This window comes from Myotis daubentonii, chromosome 15 (genome assembly GCF_963259705.1).
Source record: "Myotis daubentonii chromosome 15, mMyoDau2.1, whole genome shotgun sequence".
NCBI classification, from domain to species: Eukaryota; Metazoa; Chordata; class Mammalia; order Chiroptera; family Vespertilionidae; genus Myotis; species Myotis daubentonii.
This window is the reverse complement of record NC_081854.1, coordinates 18,458,936-18,475,990: the sequence shown is the minus strand read 5'-3', so window position 1 is coordinate 18,475,990 and position 17,055 is coordinate 18,458,936. Positions and strand designations below refer to the sequence as shown.

The following is a 17,055-nucleotide window of genomic DNA, read 5'->3' as shown; positions in this document are numbered from 1 at the left end:
CCTGTTGCCACCGGGAGGGGAGAGAATGTGCGCGTATGGGGTGGCGCGCGCTGCAGTGTAGTCAACGGACAGGACCTGGGATTTGGGGGCCCTGAGGACAGGTTCCCTTTCCAAGACTTTGACATTTAATGGCGGTGCAAGTTTCTGACAGCACTCCTGGGCATGGGCGGAGGAGTGGGGGGGCACGAAGTGGGAAATGCGGTATTTCCTGGTGCTTCACACTGCATTCCGTGGAGAGCTACACTGTGGGTGTTCACATCTTGCGAGAGCGAGGTTTTTTAAGGGGAGGGAGGGTCACCCTGGGGAGGAGAGGGGTATGCCCTGTCAGTCGTAGGTTCTTGCTGCCCAGATACGGGGTTTACACCAGGTGTTAACCTGTCTAGTGCATTTATACTCTCTTTGTCCATATTGGCTTGGCCCTGGATAAAGAGGGTAATGGCAGCAATAAACACAGGCCACGGGGAACGCTTCTGCTGCCTGTGTTGGATTCCCAGGATGAGCACGGGCTTCACACCAGGTGCGAAGAAAATGCACCCGCCGGTTGCAGACCCGTATGGCCTAACATTCGCACTGCCGACCCCGGGAGAGTGCTGTGCACGCTGGGGCGTGCTGAGCCTGAGGACCGCGCTCATCCGAGCGTTCCCACTGCCCACCGAGGTGGCCCCGGGAAGGAGTGGTTCGTGCTTCACGGAAGGGGTCGCAGCAGCCACAGAAAGTGCCCCTGGTGGCGGCATGCATGTCCGTGTTACCTGTATCACGGGTATGAAAGAGATTATACCGTGCAGGGGGCACTACTGGCCGAGCGTCAGGCTGCCTATGGGAGCTTATGTCACGTTGGGGAGAGATTTCTGTCGGTTAGGATGGTGTTTCTTGTTACCTAGTCAGTTTGCATCAGGTTTGGGAGAGAGATTGTCAGTGGGGTGGTCTGTACTCGCCATGGAGGAACTCACCCTGCCAGGAGGAGCTCTCTGCTGTAGTGAAAGAGGTTTCTGCCCTGACCGGTTTGGCTCAGTGGATAGAGTGTCCTTCTGCCGACTGAAAGGTCCCGGGTTCGATTCTGGTCAAGATTGTGGGCACATCCCCAGTGGGGAGTGTGCAGGAGGCAGCTGATCGGTGTTTCTCTCTCATTGATGTTTCTAACTCTCTATCCCTCTCCCTTCCTCTCGGTAAAAAAATCAATAAAATATTTTAAAAAGGGGGTTTCTGCTGTCCCGGATTGTCTTTGGCTGTGTGTGGTATGTTTATAATGTTCACAGAGGGCTCCCCATTGCTGTATATATGTATTGTTTTCAGAGAGCAAGAGGGATGGATAGAAACATCAATGATGAGATAGAATCATTGATAGGCTGCCTCCTGCATGCCCCTACTGGGGATCTAGCCTGCAGGGCATGTGCCCTGACCTGGAATCCAAAGGTGACCTCCTGTTTCATAGATCAAGGCTCAACCACCGAGCCACACTGGTAGAGCGAGGATAATTTTTTTTTTAACCCTATGGCATATGGTTGTTATGAAGATGTAATGAAGTAACATGTGCAAAGCATTTAGGGTAGTGTCTCCAGCAGAATAAATCCTTAAAAATGTTAGCTATTGTGAATCTTGTTATTCATGAGGAGCTTATTTCTACCTAAAGAGCATATGCTGTCACAGTCTTACTCATAACCTTGTCCTAGATTGTGCTATGGTAATAGTGGTGGGGTTTGTTTTTTTTTTTTTTTTTTGGAAGGATTCTAGAGTTCAGCATATCTGTGGGGCATTTATTAATCCACCAAGAAGCATTATAGTCTAGTGCAGCCATGGGCAAACTACGGCCCGCGGGCCGGATCCGGCCTGTTTGAAATGAATAAAACTAAAAAAAAAAAAAAAAAAGACCGTACCCTTTTATGTAATGATGTTTACTTTGAATTCACACAAACATTCCATCCATGCTTTTGTTCTGGCCCTCCGGTCCAGTTTAAGAACCCATTGTGGCCCTCGAGTCAAAAAGTTTGCCCACCCCTGGTCTAGTGCTTGATGTCCCAGCTGAAAAGATTTTTAGCTGTGAAAGCTTGGACCTGTAACCTCTCTTGGTCTCACTCAGCTCATCAGGAAAATGGGCACCATTAGGGTACCTTCCTCATAAAGTTGAGGCAAGGATGGCATGAGATGTTGAATCCACGGCCTTGCATATAGTAAGTGCTTAACAATGGGAGTGGTGATTTGTATGGGCCCTGGGAAATCCCTGCCATTCAGGAATTCACCATTTCTTCGCCTTCATTCAGGGCCGCATGGTCCAAAACAGGTTACACCACCTTTCAAGGAATCATCTGTCCTAAGACATGTGTGTTGAAAGGGAATTGGGTAACTTTTTACGAGAGCATTAAGATTTTTTTGTGAGGGGATCATATAATATTATGAAGATTACAAAGGCCCAGAGGGTTTAAGTGGAAGGTGGGGTTTCTCCCTGTCTATGGGAAAGGGCTACATTATCCATGACCTAAGAAAATGGACATAGTGATATTGGGGTTTATTGCGCCCATTGGTGAGCCTACATGCTCACAGAGTGATCCACCCAAGCAGGGGGCACAATATCCATGTGTTATACTGTATGAGGCCGCATTGACTTTGGGGCGCCCCTGTTCACATGAAGAGTCACACGGCTGATGGAAATGACCCTGTTTATATGGCTTGGGGGGGTAGGGGGCACATACCCAGGTTACTGGAGTTGACCTTGTTAACAGAGGAATTCACACAGTGTTAAAGAAGTTATGCTGTCTGTGTGGTAGAGCACACTAACAAGGGAATAGGCCTTGAGGGGGTACACATTGTTTATTGCTGTCTCCCCACCTATCTGGGGCTCATGCTGTTGATGAGGTCCACACTACCTATATGCAGTTCACACCATTTATGTGGTTGGCCTCTTACATGGGGTTCACACAGTTTATGAAGGTTGCACTGTTTGCATGGGGCTCATATCATTTATGAGGGTCACCCGGTCTGTGCTTTCTGTCAGTCACACATGAGCACTGTCTATATGGGATTTATACTGTTCATGTGAGAGTCACACTGTATATGATATGTTTATATCAGTTGCGGACACTTACTGTCTGTATGGGTTTTTATTGTGGGGTGATACCAGCTGTGTGTCTACTCAGTTCACACCGGCAAATAAGTCTTACCAGCCTGTTCTATACCAGACCAGGATCTAGGCACCAGCGATAAAGCAGCTAAGAAAACAGACCCAACCCCTGCTTTGTGGAGCTGACATTCAGTAGGACAAGCAAACCCTTTAAGGGTTTTTCCTGTTTATGTGATTCACATCAGGGTTCAGATGTTTTAGGGGGTTGTGCTGGCATCAACTGGCCACGAGAGTGTCTTATGTGTCTGGGGCTACATTTATTGGTATTATGTTGGGTATAGGGAGTTCACTGTTCAAAGATGAGTTTATTCTCTCATAGATTGTCAAGCACTGTGCCAGGCTTGGAGGATACTGCAGGCAACAAAACCCCTGCCCTCTCAGAGCTGACAGTAAAGAGGAAGGATTCATACAATAAGCAAATACATTGTGGAAATATATGTCAGATGAGGATAAGGGCTCTGAAGAAAAATAGTATATAAAAGGGATTGGGGATCTAGGAAGGTCACGTAAGATCTTCTTGGTAAGGTTCTTTTTGAGTAAAAACCTGAAGAGCATGAGGGATAGAACTATGCCAACTTCTGGGGAGAAAAGTTTCACAGGCAGATGAAACAACATTGGCAAAAATCCCTGAGGCAGAAATATGTCTGGCATATTCAAGAAATAGCCAAGAGGCCCTAACTAATTTGGCTCAGTGGATAGGGCGTCGGCCTGCAGACTGAAGGGTCCCAGGTTTGATTCCGGTCAAGGGCACATGCCCAGGTTGTGGGCTCGGTCCCCACTTGGGGGGGGGGGTGCAGGAGGCAGCCAATCAATGATTCTCTCTCATCATTGATGTTTCTGTCTCTCTATCCCTTTTCCTTCCTCTCTGAAATCAACAAAAATATATTTTAAAAAATAGCCAAGAGGATGGAGATGAAGGGAAAGATGAGGTGAGGAGTTGCCTTTTACTCCCAGTGGGCAAAAGGCCACTGGAGGGTTTGGGGCAGCAAAGAGATACCATCTGATTTAATAGACTGTCTCTGGCTGTGGGTAGAGCACAGACTGTAGGGGCTGGTGGCAGGAGGGAGACAAGTGAGAAGACCCCAGACCAGGGGTGTGGTGGTGATAATGGAGAGTAGCTAATTCGGAAGTAGCTTAAGTCAGAGCTGATGGGACATCCCTTCAGATTGGATGACAGATGAGGGAAAGGGGTCATGGGTGACTCTAAGGTATTCAACTTGAGCAACCAGCAAAATGGAGTTGCAATTTCCTAAGATGGTAAAGACGGGGGGGGGGCGGTGGGGACAGTTTGGGGGAGCTCAGGAAGACCATCTTGACTTGGCAAACTGGAGAAATCCAAATGGAGATGCCAGTGAAGCACTTCAATGTGTGAGACTGGAATTGGGGAGAGTCCTGAGTGGAGATAGAAATTTGGGTGCAATCAGCATGGAGATGGAACATGAGGAGAGAAGAGGACTGGGACAGACCTGGGGCCATGCAGCACTTCAAGTCAGGGAGATGAGGAAGGGTGATGCCATCATGGGGTTACATTTTCTGTTTGGGGTGGTCATACACTGTTTAGGTGGCTACACACTCTATAGCAGTAGTTCTCAACCTTCTGGCCCTTTAAATACAGTTCCCCATGTTGTGACCCAACCATAAAATTATTTTTGTTGGTACTTCATAACGGTAATGTTGCTACTGTTATGAATCGTAATGTAAATATCTGATATGCAGGATGGTCTTAGGCGACCCCTGTGAAAGGGTTGTTCGACCGCCAAAGGGGTTGCAACCCGCAGGCTGAGAACCGCTGTTCTATAGGGTGAGTCATACTATTTCTAAGGGAACTACAATGTTCACAGAGTAGTAATACTTCATTATTGATCACAGGGGGGTGGGAGGTGGGTTGTGACTATGATTTTTATTATTCCCTTGAGTAAAATCTTAAAGGGTTGCAACTTCTGTGGGGACAGGTTCTGTCCATGCCTTAGCTTGACAACAATCAGATGAATGTTATCTATGTCAGGACAATCAACTGGAACAAGGATTGCTAGCTCCATGGGAGGAGAGGGGTGTCCTCACTGATCAGACAGAATTGTTTTCTTCATGGAGTGTTACACTTTTCATCACAGGCTAGTTCAGGGTCTGACAGGCTGGGCTTTTCACCAGTCCAGGAGGCTTTCCATAGTAAACTGGAGATGGGTCCCTTTGTCCATTGGAGTTGACATAGCCCTGGGGTTGGATGGTTGTCTTCAAGGAATGAGTAGTGGTGGATAATTTTAACCACTAGTTCACAATACCTGGGTGTTTACCATGGTAACGGTAGGGGTCACCTTCCCTGGAGGTGACTCTTGGTGTTGAAGAGGCAACTGAACTCTCCAAGAGGGTCCACATTTCTAGGGTGAAATCACATGGACCCCTAAGTGGTTGTAGTATCTGTGGACAGGTTTTTACAAACCACCAGAGGTTACACTGTCCAGGGGACATTTTCGCCAGGGACTCTCATTCTCTGTGGGTGGTGCAGACACTCCCCTGAAGTATGCCCACCACCCAGAATTGTGTTTCATAGAAGCAGTGGGACTGAGTTACCATCAGGGTGGGGTTATGCCATTAACAGGCGATTTCACACTGTCAGTGCTGTGTGTTTATTGTCTACAGTTGGAGTCTGTAGGGGGAGGGGTGCTTACATTATCCATGGGGTACATAGCTCACTCTGCTAATAATTGTTACCAGTATTTATGGCATACTTATTTCACATCCCAGATTTCTCACAACAACCTGGTTATGTAGGCTCTTTTAATATCCCCATTTTACAGATGAGGACGCTAAGGCTCACAGAGGTACACTGGCTCTCTGTCATAGACAGGAAGTAGCAGAGTTAGGGTTGCAACCCAGGTCTCTGACTTGATGGTGGGAGGGCAGGGGTCACTAAGGCTATTGTCTTTGAAACTTTGCATTATCTTTATCCAAGCGCGGAGGGCAGTGAAGGTGGTAGTAAGGCTTGAGAGTGATGGTTTCCAATCAAATAGATCTGGATTTGAATTCTGGCTCCAACACTTCATGACTGGAGGACTCTGGCAGACTTCCCATCTGGGCCTCACTTTCTTGATCTGCAAATGGGTATAACAATAGTAATTCTCCTTTTTGGGCTTTTGTAAGGATTAAATGAATGAGATGATGCCCTGGACAGTGCTTGGCCTAGCGCCTGGCACATTATGAGCGCTAGGAATTTGGGAGCAGTTATAACAATGATGATGATGATGATGATTGCAGGACCACACTGCTCCCAGAAGGTTACAATATCCGTGGGGGAGCTGCAGTGTCAGTAGTCAAGGTTACATAATTAATTCACCAGGGGGTTGATGCTTCCCTGGGAGTCCTTGATCTCCCCAGGGAAGAGGCCTGAGGCTTCTACTGAGGCACTGGTGAGGGACTTCCTGCTGTAAGGCAGCTAGGAACTCAGCAAGGAGGCTGGACTTGAAGCCCTAAGAACCCAGAGCTGACCCTGCAGGCCTTCCCTCCCAGTAGCCTCTCTCTCCCTGCCCCTCTTCTGGGTTTCAGCCTCTTTGAGCACCCCTCCCCCATAACCCCATCCTCTGGTACCTCAGAGTCTTTTTTGAGACTCTGCTTCCAGGCTCCGCCTGTGAGTATTGCTCTATTTGCCCTTTCCCCGTTGGTGGCTCCGCTAGCCATCTGATCAGCGCTGATTTCCTGTCTCCCGAAGCCGCAGGCTCCTTCCATCCCTCCCAGCTTCGGAGCACAGACTTCACGCTGCCCTACACGCGGGCCTTCATCCTTAAGCCCTGCCCTCCTCTCTCTTAGCGACCCCCCAGTGTCCCTTGGGAGCACATTTGTTCGGACTTTGGTCGCCCCCTCGTATCCTGGCCCCACCACCGGAACCCTCTGCCCTGGTGGTGGAGGTGGGGTACCTCCGGTGTTGGCCGGTCCTCTGGACAGCTGCAGCTTGGGGATGGTGTGGGGAGCTCCCCAATGCATTCTCTTTGGTCACTTCCTCCCCAGCTGGGATTGGGGCTATCTAGAAGGCCAAGACCCCCATGCCCGGAGGAGCGAAGGGCACAGCCGCCTCCTCATTTCCGATGCTGGGAAATGCTTTCCACCCATTCCACCCCACCCCTGGACAGCTGCCCCCATTCAGACTCAGGGTTGGGAGGGCAGGGGGTAAAGCTAGGCTGGGAAATGTGATCTTGATCATCTTCCAAGGTTCTGACCCCCCCCACCCCCCCCACCCCCCAGCAGAGAAGATTCTGTCTCCTCCCGACAAAAGTTGCTGACCCTCCCCTAGAAGGTACCCCCCTCCCCTCTTACAGGCTTCCCAAAAGACAATCTGGATCCCCCGCAGTGGGCAGGAGAGGAGGGGAGGCAGGTCCCGAGTGCCGAGGACTTAAGTTATCTGCAGACTCGGAGTCTCCGAGAAGGGTCATGACCCCTGAGACCCCGTTCCACCACCAACCCCCACCTTCCTTCCTCCCCCGTTGCGCGGCCCCTTTAAGCTCAGAGCCGGCGAGTCCTCAGTGGCTGTACGCCGGCGAGAGTGTGTGTGAGTGCGCCGGGAGGGGGCGGGCGCAGTGTCTCCATGGCGACGCGGCGGTGACGTCGCCGGCCCGGGGGCGTGGGCGTCCCGGCCCCGGAGTGCGATATTAACCCGGGAGGCGGCGGCGGGGAGGGGAGAGGCTCTGAGAGGCGAGGCCGGGTGAAACGGCGAGGGCGGCCCGACCGGCGCGGGACGGGACGGGGCAGCGCGGGCCCCGGGAGCTGCGGCCCGGAGTCGGGGTGCCTTGCCCTGGGCCCCCCAGCATGAAGACCCCGGCAGACACAGGTGGGGGCGGGGGCAGCACGTGTGGGGGAGACTTGTTGCCCCGGGAAACCAGGCGGAGAAACTTTGGTGGGGGGCTGAGGGGTGGTGGAGGAGCCCGAGTGATCCTCAGTTCCGGGGGACCCCCAAGCACGCGAGACCTGTTGCATCTCACGGCGCGTGCGGGGGGGTGCTGCATGGGACCCCCAATTTCTGGTTCCGGGCGGAGTGGTTTGGGTGCTGCGAGTCTTGGTCCTCTCCCTGTCTGGACACTGAAAGCTGGGTTCTCCCCCACTCCCGGGATAAAGGGGGTGGCGGGGTCCCACCCCGCCGTTATGTCACGTTGCACTCCGGGGGCCGGGACGTGTGCGGGGCGTGGGGGGGCTGTCCACGGGGCCCGCTGTCCCCGGTTCCGTGCCGCGCGGTCCGGCCGGTGACCTTCACTGCGGTGCGCGCCCTGCATCGGCTCGGAGGGGGACCGGAGGCGGCTTTGGGGAGGAGGGCGTGAGTGAGCACCGGGGCTAGGGGTCCGGGCGGCGCTGCCCTTCCCCCGCCCGTCTCCGCTGGCTCCTCACTCCCCCGCCCGCGCGGAGTCGCAAAGTTCCCAAAGCGCAGCCCGAACGTTCGAAAAAGGAACTTTTTGTTTCCGACCTTAGAACGCGCGGCTTTAAGGTGGCCCAGGGGGGACCTGGTGCCTCCTTCCCGCCCGGCCGGGGCCGGGGGTTGAGCCGGGCCGGGGAGGCGGGGTGGCCGCGGCGGCTCCCCCCTCGTCCCCCCTTCCGCACCCAGCTCTTCTCTTTCAACCGGCCGTCTTTCCCCTCCGCCCCCCTCTTCTCCGCCAACTTGCTCCTCCTTAAGGGGCCGAGGTTCCCCTCCCCCGCTCGGCCGGCGGGCGGGGGGCCGCGGGATTAGCCCCCCTCCCGCTCGGACTTTCCCCCCTCCCCAGCCCTCCCTCGCCGCCCCCGGGCTCCGGCGGCTGGACTTTGCGCCGGGGCGCGCTGGGGGGAGGGGTCCCGCCGCCCCCTGCCCGTCCACCCCGTCGGAATCCGGCCCCGGGCGGGGACGGGGGAGGGGGAAGGGGGCCGGGCGCCGCTGTTCAAACTTGTTTCCTTCCCCCGGCGGCGGCTGCGGCTCGGCTCCTGTGTGCGGGTGTGTGCCCCGACCGGCCCACCCACCCCGCCCCCCCTCCGCTCGGTGGGTGGGGGCGGCTCTTAAAGGGCTGGGAGCTGGGCTCCGGAGCGTCGGGAAGGCGCTGGGGGATCGGGGCGGAGGCGGGGGGCAGGGGCAGGGGCGCGGAGTGCACCAGGGTCAGTCACGTGCGACCCACAGACTCGCGGGCTCCCGGGCCGCTAGGCTTTCGGGGCAGCGGGAGACTCCCCTTCCCCCGAGGAGTAGGTCCCGGCGCCGGGGCCGCCCCGCCTCGTCTTCCCTCCCCGCTACGGGCCTTCCCCCGGTGGGACCGGCCGGGCCGCTCCCCCAACCCTATCTGGGGGCCGAGCCGCGGGTGGGTCCTCCGACCGGGGGGAGGGATGGGGGCCCGGGAGGGCCGCCCGGTGGCCCGTCGGCTCGCCGGTCGGCCTGCCTCTTGGTCGGCGGCTGCGCGCCCCTCCATCCGATCCTCCATCCCGGCCCCTCTCCTCTGCGCGGCTGTTTCCCACTTCCTGTTTTCTTCCCGGCTCTGGCGCCACCGAGGGCTGCCTGGAGTGGGGGAGGTGGTGGGGCCCCCCAGGAGGCCAGCGTGCTCTTCCTTTACCACCACCCCTCCCTTCCGATTCCCCCCATGTCTCTTAAAAAAAAGTTTGGCGGGTCATGTGAACTTGGGGGGCGTCCAGGAGTTCGGCTCCCCCCGGCTTCCACCGTCTGTCAGGGAGAATCTACCCCGCCTCTGCGGGACCCAGGTGTGCCGCCTGGGACCCCGCCGCTGTGCTAACCCTTCCTGTCTGCTGCCATCTCTCCGCCCTGTCCCACAGCGTCCTGAACCCTCTCGGGTCAGCTGCCCGCTCCCTGCCCCCAGGGTCCCCCCCATGCTGCAGAGGTCCCACACTCCCGAGCTTTCTTGGTGCAGGCCTGGTGGTTCCCTGGCTGAAGCACGTGGACTCAGACACAGCACACACTCACACATGCTCCCCTTGCCCGTGCCTGGCTCCTGGCTCCAAGGCTCCAAGGCCTGGGGAACAGAGCCCCATTGAAACACCCTGACGTCACCCTCCCTTCTTCCTTCTCCCCCCAAAGCTGGGAACAGGCCCTCATGTATGCCGTGTCCGATGAGGAAAGCCAGTGTAGGGGTGGGCCTGGTAGGAGGGTGCGTCCCTGCCAGAGTGGGAGCCAGGGCCCTGGCCGCCGAGGGGGCTTGTCCAGGGAGGGGGCTTCACAAGGGGGCCTGGGACAGCCCCTGGTATGCAGCCTTTGAGGCCTTTCCAGAGCCCCCCACCTCCTTTCCGAGTTCCTTTGTGTTGCATGTAGTCTCTCTCCTTCTCTTCTGCAAAGTTTATTTTTAGCCTCCTGCTCCCCCGCTCCCAGGACTGTCGCTGCACATACGTTGCCTGGTTACCGGGACAAGGAGGCTGGGGTGGGTGGGTTGGGAAGGGTGGCTTTAATTTGGGGGGGTAGGGTGGAAGTCAGCACACCCCTCCAACCCTAGATTGTCTCAGGGGCTTCACCCCCACCCTGTCTTCCTGGCTCTGAGTGCCAGATTGGAGTTTAGGTGGGAGCTACATGGCGCTTGGTGTCCTGGTGGGGCCCAGAGCTTTTTGGAGGGGATGGGAGAGTTGGTGGAGCTCCGGTTTGGTCACTTGGGTTCCCAAGGGTTTCTGGGGCCTAGGTTCTCGAGCAGGATGGGGATAATGGGGTGAACACTTGGATTCCTGAGAGAAGGATAGGGCTATGGATGCTGGGGTCCCTGGAAGGCGTTGTCAGGGGCTGTCACTTCTAAATTAAGCAGTGGCTGCTAATGTCTGCTGTAGGTCATATCCCTGGTTTGAGGCTGGGATTTCTGAATGGGGCAGGGACTCAGTGGAGCATGCTGGCCAGGGGTGGGAGCTGGGCCCCTTGGGGGAGAGAGTCTGCTCTGGATTTAGAGGGGGCGGTCCCTGTGGGAGCAGGAACTGTTGATCCCCTGTGTCCCCAAGAGGAAGAATCCCCTGTTGGATTCCAGACTGGGGTGGAGTCTCAGCCTTGCCCCAGGCTTGGTTGGTACCTGCTTGAGCTGGGGCTTGAACCAGGGCCAGCCCGGAGAGAGGCTGACCCACACAGCCTGACTGGGATTTGGGACCCCGCCCATTTTTAGCTGTCTATCCTGGCCTTCTCCCTCTAGTGGCATCAGGGCCCCTGCCCTGCCTCCTCCCCTCCTTCCCTCCTCCCACCCCTCCATTACCGGCTGCCTAGTGCTGAATTATTGATGGTCCCTGATTACCCGGGGGTTTGGGAAATGACAACAACCGCAGCCCCCCCACCTCCTCCCCCCTAGGCTGCCCACCCCCTCCAGGGACCAGCCAGCCCACCACCAACCTCTATCCAAGGTTAATGCTGGGGGCGGGTAGGCAGGTGGGCAGGGAAATAGCTGAGGATGAGAAGGCAGAAGGGGAAATAGGCTCCAGCCTATTCAGTCTTGAGGCCTGGGCTGGGGCCCTCCAGCCAGGTTGGGCCCATGTGCCTGGGTCTGGGGAGGGCGGTGCAGCACAGAGGGTCCGGGCTTGGGGGGCCTCTCTCAGACAGTCTGGGTTTCACTCTCCAGGGAAGACAGAAGCCTCTGTGTGTGCAAGCGCTGACCTCATCGTCAACCAGCCACCCCACCCCTCCTGGTCCTTTTAAGAAAAAAAAAAAAGCCTCTCGGGTCTTGGGGTGGGAGTAAGGGCTCCGGTAGGTCTTGGGAGGGGGACAGTGCATGTTCCTAGGAACGGAACCAGCAGCGCTTGCAGGGGTGGGGGTCGGTATGACTGGCTCTGAATGGGAATGGGGGTCCTGGGGGGCCTTGCCCCAACCATCTGGCCACATGTGCCCCTTCCTGCCCTTCCCCCACTGGCAGCCCTGCCCGCCAGCCTGGCTTGGTGCCTGGCCCCCTGGCACTGGCCCCGGGACCCGCCGCCACCCGCCGCCGCCGGTTTCCTGTTTCTCCCGGTGTTGCTGGAGCAGGCTCCAGCTCCCCCCCTCCCCATCTAGCCCCCTCACACACAGACAGACACACACTGTCTCTCTTGCCTACCCAGGTCTTGTCTTGGCTTAGGAGAGATGGATTTCCCCATGTTGAGGGTGGGGTAGGAGGTAGGCCCTGGGGGGTGGGGAGGAGACCCAGAGGCCTGGACTTGGCACCCTAACCTGGAGCCACTTCCCTGCCTGCTGTCCCCAGGGTTTGCCTTCCCGGATTGGGCCTACAAGCCGGAGTCGTCGCCTGGCTCGAGGCAGATTCAGCTGTGGCACTTCATCCTGGAGCTGCTGCGGAAGGAGGAGTACCAGGGTGTCATCGCCTGGCAGGGGGACTACGGGGAATTCGTCATCAAGGACCCCGACGAGGTGGCCCGGCTCTGGGGTGTCCGCAAGTGCAAGCCCCAGATGAATTATGACAAGCTGAGCCGGGCCCTGCGGTGAGGAGGGCACAGCCCCTGGGCAGATAGGACAGTTCCCCGCCAAATGGGGAGCCCCTGACCTCTGGGAATAAACTTCGGGCTTGACTCCCGGCTCTTGCAAGTCATGGCCATTGACCTTAGGCAAGTCCTAACCCTTCTCTGAACCCATTTGCCAAACAGAGGTATCCTGAGGAGGGAATATAGTCATGGGTGTGGCCTGAGGGGAGAGCTGGTCCGGACCCTTTGTGGCCTAGGTGTCTCATCTCCCTTCGTGAGCAGCACCTGAGGCCTGTCATGGTATGGGGGTCCGGATTCGGGTCCCCTGTGACTAACCCGACGGTGTCTCTGCATCCACAGCTATTATTATAACAAACGCATTCTGCACAAAACTAAGGGGAAACGGTTCACCTACAAATTCAACTTCAACAAACTGGTGCTCGTTAATTACCCTTTCATTGATGTGGGGCTGGCTGGTGAGTACCAGGGCTGGCAGGAATGGCCTCTGAGGGAAGAGAGGGTCTGTCTGTCTGTCCAGGCTAGGGCAGTGGCCTTGACGCCGTGTCTTCTTTCCTGCCAGGGGGTGCGGTGCCCCAGAGTGCCCCTCCAGTGCCATCAGGCGGCAGCCACTTCCGATTCCCTCCTTCCACACCCTCTGAGGTGCTGTCCCCCACTGAGGACCCCCGCTCACCACCAGCCTGCTCTACGTCCTCCTCCTCCCTCTTCTCGGCCGTGGTGGCCCGACGCCTGGGCAGAGGCTCCGTCAGTGACTGCAGTGATGGCACTTCGGAGCTGGAGGAGCCGCTGGGGGAGGACCCCCGGGCCCGGCCGCCAGGCCCTCCGGAGTTGGGTGCCTTCCGCGGGCCCCCACTGGCCCGCCTGCCCCATGACCCTGGCGTCTTCCGTGTTTACCCCCGGCCCCGGGGTGGCCCTGAGCCCCTGAGCCCCTTCCCTGTGTCCCCTCTGGCTGGGCCTGGCTCCCTGTTACCGCCTCAGCTCTCACCAGCTCTGCCCATGACGCCCACCCACCTGGCCTACACGCCCTCGCCCACGCTGAGCCCTATGTATCCCAGTGGCGGCGGGGGCCCCAGTGGCTCAGGGGGAGGCTCCCACTTCTCCTTCAGCCCTGAGGACATGAAACGGTACCTGCAGGCCCACACCCAAAGCGTCTACAACTACCACCTCAGCCCCCGCGCCTTCCTGCACTACCCTGGGCTGGTGGTACCCCAGCCCCAGCGCCCTGACAAGTGCCCGCTGCCACCCATGGCACCTGAGACCCCACCGGTCCCTTCATCAGCCTCGTCCTCCTCCCCATTCAAGTTTAAGCTCCAACCACCCCCACTGGGACGCCGGCAGCGGGCAGCTGGCGAGAAGGCTCCAGCGGGCGCTGACAAGAGCAGTGGCATTGGCAGTGGTGGCAGCACAGGTGGGCTGGCTGAGGGGGTGGGGGCACTGGCCCCACCACCACCACCACCACCACCACAGATCAAGGTGGAGCCTATCTCAGAAGGCGAGTCCGAGGAGGTGGAGGTGACTGACATAAGTGACGAGGATGAGGAAGATGGAGAGGTGTTCAAGACACCTCGTGTCCCCCCCGTGCCCCCCAAACCTGAGCCAGGCGAGGCACCTGGGGCCACGCAGTGCATGCCCCTAAAGCTGCGCTTTAAACGTCGCTGGAGTGAAGACTGTCGCCTGGAGGGGGGTGGGGGCTCCACTGGGGGCCTCGAGGATGAGGGTGAGGACAAGAAGGTGCGAGGGGAGGCTGGGGGTCCCCTCACCCCAAGGCGGGTGAGCTCTGACCTCCAGCACGCCACAGCCCAGCTCTCTCTGGAGCATCGAGATTCCTGAGGGCTATGGGCAGGGGAATGTTCCCCCACCCCCCATGCTTCTTTTGCTGCCTTAACTCCCCTGTGTCCTGGAGGTGAGGGCAGCTCTAATTTCTTCCCTGCCTCCTCCCTTTCCTCTCCCCATGTTTTGTATAAAAGTTAAAAAAAATTTTTTTTTAAATTGTGAGGGTGGGTGGGTGTCCAGGGCTGGGGGCTATCCAGTCTCTGGATTTCTCAGCTCTGGGCAAGGTGGTGGTGAGGGGTGGGGGGAGGGAGTTAAGGGGGCCACCTCCATTCTGGGGAATTTATATTTGAACTGAGGCTCTGGCCTCGATGCCCAGGAACTTTTTTATTACAATCGCTTAGGAAGTAAAGCCTTGTCTCCCTCCCCGTTCTGTGCCTCCTGAACCTCTCCCTGTCCGCCTCCAGCCATCCTTAGCCCCAGTTCAGCCTTCCCTGCCCCTCCAGGGGCCATGAGTGCCTGGGTTTCTAACCCCACAGGTTACAACGGGAGAGTTGGACATTTTATGATGAACCAAAAATTCTGTGTGTGAGGGGGTAGGGGGGAGAGGAGGGTGAGGGGTGCCACCCATAGGCCACAAATCTCTACAAGTGCCTCTTCTACTCCCCACCCCAGCACTGGTCCAACCCCTTCACCCCCAGCTGCTCCTAGGACCAGCCCATAGGCAGGTGAGTGGGGGGTGGGAAAGGTGAACCCTGAAACCAAACTGGAAGCCCCCTCTGCCTCCCAGCTGGGGCCCCTTGGGTGAGGGTCTGTGGTCAAGCCTTATTCTGTATTGGGGGTGGAGGGTGGGAGGGGAGGGAAGTTGAGGGCTGTTGGAGAATGTATTCAAACAATAAAACTTTGGGCCTTTGGATGGAGTGACCTGTCTCACTGCAGGGCCATAGCCCGTGCTAGATTCTGAAGGACGGGGACCTTGACCGGCTCCCCAGTGGATCGATGGCCAGAGTGAGTGCCTCATCTCATCTGAATGGATCAGATCCAGGGCCTGGGAAACTCTCTGACCTTGAGGGGTACATAACCCCCAGGGCCTGATGATTAAGGTCTCAGGCACACTGTCATCTGATTGCTCCCCTATGCCCTGGGGACCACTTGTCCTTGGGAGCATTTAGACTCTTCACCTATTGCCTGAAATGCCTTTCCTCTCTGGGTATGAATTGCTATCCATGTCCCTGGGCTCTGGTGAGGGCCTGGACCTCCCTTTGCACTATACTCTAGCGTCCTCCCACCGATCACTTTCCTTAGGGTATTTCTGAGTTAGTCTGGGGTCCTTTGGGGACAGGCCTACAGACTCAAAATGTAGACCTTGCAAGGGATCTTAGTGATCTTCCCATGGAACCGTGGGACACCCTCTGCCAATAAGGTGAGATGGGACTGACTTAAGCAGAGTTGCTACTGATTGACCTGTACCAAGTGTCTGGTACTTAATTAGGAGCTGCAATGCTTTATCTCCAACATCCAGCAAGGTAGAAGTGATTTAATGACTTGCTCAAGACCCCCAAGCCCACGCCTTAGCCGGTTTGGCCCAGTGGATACAGCGTCAGCCTGTGGACTCAGGGCTCCCAAGTGTGGGGCATGCAGGAGGCAGCCAATCGATGATTCTTTCTCATTGATGTTTCTCTGTCTCGCCCTTTCCCTTCCTCTCTGAAGTCAATAAAAATATATATATAAAAATAAAAAAAGACCCTAAGCCCAGCCACAACTTTCAATGAGGTCTGTCTCAGAAGTGTTTTTTCACCTCCTGAGTTTCCTTCTAAGATCAGGATGGTTGGATCCAGACCATGGTCTCAAGATCATAGGATCTGAGAGGTGAGCTCATCAAGCTAGAGGCCTAGCTCGGACAGCTCTCGTCAAGGATGGGAGAATCGGGGAAGCATCCAGGCTGCAAGTGCTCTTTGAGAGCCCAACTCCTTACGTGCTGGTGAGGTACCTGAGGCCCAGAGTTTTCCCAAAGCCACACAGCTGCTGAGAGACAGCATGAGATTGGAGGGCTCAGGGCCTGTTGGAATGGCTTCTCTGGAACCCCACCCTGTGCAACTCCTACCCACTTCGTCTTCATCCTCTTTTCATGCCAGCCTAGAGGGGGGTAGTCCCAGATGATGTCTGGAGGTTGGCAATGAAGAGAGGATCCAGGGATGGGGTATTGGCAGGAAACCGAGGCTCCAGTGGCAGCCTGTGGGCAACTGCTCCCTCTCCTGGGTGATGTAAGTCATTCCCATGGGTGGGGGGGACACTGGGCTATTTCTGGAAGTTGGGATGAGGCATGTCTCCTGGCAACACAGATGCAGCCGATTTGGTGGTGGTGGTGTGAGGGAGAAAGGGGGATGTCATCACTTGGGGGAGGTGGGAGGACCCTGCCTATAGTCTTCGCTTCTGATTCCAGTGCCTTCAAAGCATCTCTAACAATTCTAACATGGATTCATAAGCTTTCACTTCCAGAATTGCTCTCCAGGTCAGACCAGACCCAAACAGACTCATTGCCCCCAATTTGGGCTGACCAGGATGTCACAGGTGGCATCTGGTCTTGAAAACTCCAGTGGACCCTCTAATCTTTAGTGACCCACCTATATCTTTTTAGTTTCTGTAAGACCATTCCCTTGCTCCCTTCCACATCCTCCAGGATCTCTGGTTCCAAGTAGAAAGCCCTTTATAGATTTCATGACACTTCATCAATTAATTCATCCCATCAGAGGTTCCCTTCATACCTGTAATCCCCACAAACCCTCAACGCTCCTTCCTGA

General features: G+C 56.4%; 1 protein-coding gene across 1 annotated transcript; it reads left to right on the top strand.

The window, feature by feature from the left end:
* Positions 1-7,756: 7,756 nt before the first annotated feature.
* On the top strand, positions 7,757-15,168 carry ERF (ETS2 repressor factor). The gene is made up of 4 exons (XM_059666407.1): positions 7,757-7,931; positions 12,253-12,487; positions 12,827-12,942; positions 13,047-15,168. The coding sequence occupies exons 1-4, from the start codon at positions 7,910-7,912 to the stop codon at positions 14,312-14,314; spliced, it is 1,641 nt and encodes a 546-aa protein (XP_059522390.1). The 5' UTR covers positions 7,757-7,909; the 3' UTR covers positions 14,315-15,168.
* The last annotated feature ends 1,887 nt before the right edge of the window (positions 15,169-17,055 follow it).

What these genes read in the sequence shown, in the direction of transcription:
- ERF (XM_059666407.1), top strand. Translation starts at nt 7,910, where the DNA reads ATGAAGACCCCGGCAGACACAG. An exon ending in AAGCTGAGCCGGGCCCTGCG is followed by an intron (nt 12,488 to 12,826) that starts GTGAGGAGGGCA and finishes CTGCATCCACAG; the next exon opens with CTATTATTATAACAAACGCA. An exon ending in CATTGATGTGGGGCTGGCTG is followed by an intron (nt 12,943 to 13,046) that starts GTGAGTACCAGG and finishes CTTTCCTGCCAG; the next exon opens with GGGGTGCGGTGCCCCAGAGT.